This window comes from Echinops telfairi, unplaced genomic scaffold (genome assembly GCF_000313985.2).
Source record: "Echinops telfairi isolate 266 unplaced genomic scaffold, ASM31398v2 ScPeMD7_7421;HRSCAF=8459, whole genome shotgun sequence".
In the NCBI taxonomy this organism is placed as follows: domain Eukaryota; kingdom Metazoa; phylum Chordata; class Mammalia; order Afrosoricida; family Tenrecidae; genus Echinops; species Echinops telfairi.
This window is the reverse complement of record NW_022111321.1, coordinates 10,772,244-10,774,778: the sequence shown is the minus strand read 5'-3', so window position 1 is coordinate 10,774,778 and position 2,535 is coordinate 10,772,244. Positions and strand designations below refer to the sequence as shown.

The window sequence follows — 2,535 nt, the reverse complement described above, 5'->3', positions numbered from 1 at the left end:
CATCCATCCTATATCTCTCATCCTTATCCTTCGAGGTATGCCCCAACTGCTGGTCTAATGTGGTGCACACTGAAGAACCTGGCATTCTTTGGGGAAGGGTGAGAAAGATGGAAATCCTGCCTTGAGAACTATGTAGAGCTAGATGGGGGATATGTAAAAACACCATCATTCCACCATTTAATATTTTTGTTTAATGAAGGTTGTTTATGATCTTTCAGGAATGCTTATTGACTTGCCTTTGTGTGTCCCTGTGATTCCATCTATTATTGTACTTTACTTATTGCCAACATGGAGTCAAAGAAGAAATCACATGTGTTTATTTACTATTTAAAACAAGGATACAGATGTCTTCTAGCATATGCCAATTCAGGCTTTCTAAGAAGCAGATGGGATTACCCAAATAAGAATTTTATTAAGGGGAATGCTTGTGTGTGTGGGGGGGGGGCGGGGCAGAGAGAGAATCATGGAAGACTGTGAGAGTATCACACTGAGAAGCAGGTCTGACCCCAAGCAGAGAGAGAAAGTTTAGGTAGAAGCATCTAAGATTTCCATGCAGTCTATGCAATGTTCTACAAAGAGATCAGGAAGTTCTGAAGCCCAAATCCACCAGCAGAGGAGCACACTGTCTCCGAGGAATGGGTGAGCTCAGGCGTGGTTTGATTATAAAAAATTTGATTATGCTTTGATTATAAAAAATCCTAGTACCTATTCTAATAGATTTTTTTTTATATCAAGAATTAAGTGGTCAACAGATTAGCTACTGTTTTCAGGTTATTGATGACTTTTGTCAAACTGTTTTCAGAAAATACACTGATGCTGATGAACTGTAGGGTTTGTGAGGATGTGGGAATTACCTCTACAGTGGATACCTCAGTTGTCAAATGGCTCCAAATTTGAACTTTCTACTACTCGAACAGCAAAGTTAGAAAAAACAAACTCCTCAGTGTTTGTAACTTTGCCAATAGTTGAACTAAAAGTCTGACTTGAAAAATCCTGTTTAGGTAGAGAGTGTGTCTTGCATTGCGTCTCACGGTGGACTCAAAGGGGTGACGCTTCAGGCTAAGCACCACTCTCACACAAACAACACATAGTGCTTGTGTTAGTGTGTTGAACAGTACTCCTTGTGCTTTTTATTGCGTGAAACATCATAACCATGGCACCAAAGAAAGTTCGTGGTATCCACAGTAAAGCTAACAGCAAAACTGCGCTAACCACCATTGAGTTAAAGAAAGAAATCCTTGCAGAATTTGAATCAGGTTGCCGCTTGTCTGATTTGGTGGCTGAATACAACATGACTACGTTGACATTATCAACATTTTAAAAAAGTGATTAAAATGGCATATTAAAGAAAAAGGTGTTAAATTGTTAACAATGAAACCAAGAAGCCAGATCATCAAAGAGGCTGAAAAGTTGCTGTTGACTAGGATAAATCAGAACCAATTGGATGGTGATAGCATGTCCAAGACAGTGGTCTGTGAGAAGGCTAACGGCCTACATAGTGATGTAAAGTCCGAGAAAAATGAATTTATAAGTGTACTTGTGGGGCCTCAAATCAATTATTTGGTTTTCCATTATTTCTTGTGGGAAAAATATGTCGTTCTTCACCTTTTCAGTGTTTGAACATGTATTTGGAAGAAATTGAGTTCAATAACTGGGGTATCACCGTATATAAGTAGGTTACAGCCATATTTTGAAGAATATTGCATGTTACACTGAGGCCTTTCATATTTGTTGTGTTTCATTGATTAGCTAAGGCTAGATTGAAATTGAATTGGCATTTCAACCCCTTTCTGATACAGGAATGATATGGGCTGAATGTAAAGAAATCTGGACTCAAGGCCCCAAGGAATACTTGTTTGAATTATGGAATATGCTTGATTTTGGCATGTTAGCGATCTTTGCGGCATCATTCATTGCAAGATTCATGGCATTTTGGCATGCTTCCAAGGCTCAGAGCATCATTGATGCAAATGATACTTTGAAGGACTTGACAAAAGTTACGTTGGGAGACAACGTGAAATACTACAATTTGGGTAAGTTTAAAGTACACAGGCAATATAAGTTAATAAAGAATGCAGAATTTTCTTATAAATAAGATGTCTTAGTAATTTTGTTTCAACCCAGTTTTTATAAACGTGTTTGTCACTACCAGCATCTTTTAAGTATTTGTATCTGAAAGAGAATGTTTTCTGCATCCTCCTTCCATTTCTCTACTGGTTGGGAACATCTCTTAATTATAAATATCCTCTCCTTTATCACTTGGTTCAAATGACTACCAGTTATATATATCTATACCAATTATATGTAGATACTGATCATATGTATATGTACATGTATGTGTATGTGTATGTGTATATGTATATGATGTAGTGGTTATGCATTGAGAGTGTTCCACATGTTGGGCAGTTCATAGCTCCCCGCTCTGCGGGAGAAAGCCTGAGCATTCTAATCCAGTAAACAGTTACAGTCTCAGAAACAGCCCACTAATAGTCAGCTGTGAATCAGCCTTGATTGATGGCAGCAAGTTTTTATTTT

At 37.9% G+C, this 2,535-nt stretch overlaps 1 protein-coding gene across 1 annotated transcript in view; it reads left to right on the top strand.

Moving 5' to 3' along the window:
• The window catches only part of TRPC6 (transient receptor potential cation channel subfamily C member 6), a 72,400-nt gene that overhangs the window by 41,222 nt on the left and 28,643 nt on the right, over positions 1-2,535 (top strand). The window contains exon 4 of the mRNA XM_045297760.1: positions 1,800-2,033. Coding sequence (XP_045153695.1) covers positions 1,800-2,033 — 234 coding nt within the window. The remainder of the gene's footprint in view (positions 1-1,799; positions 2,034-2,535) is intronic.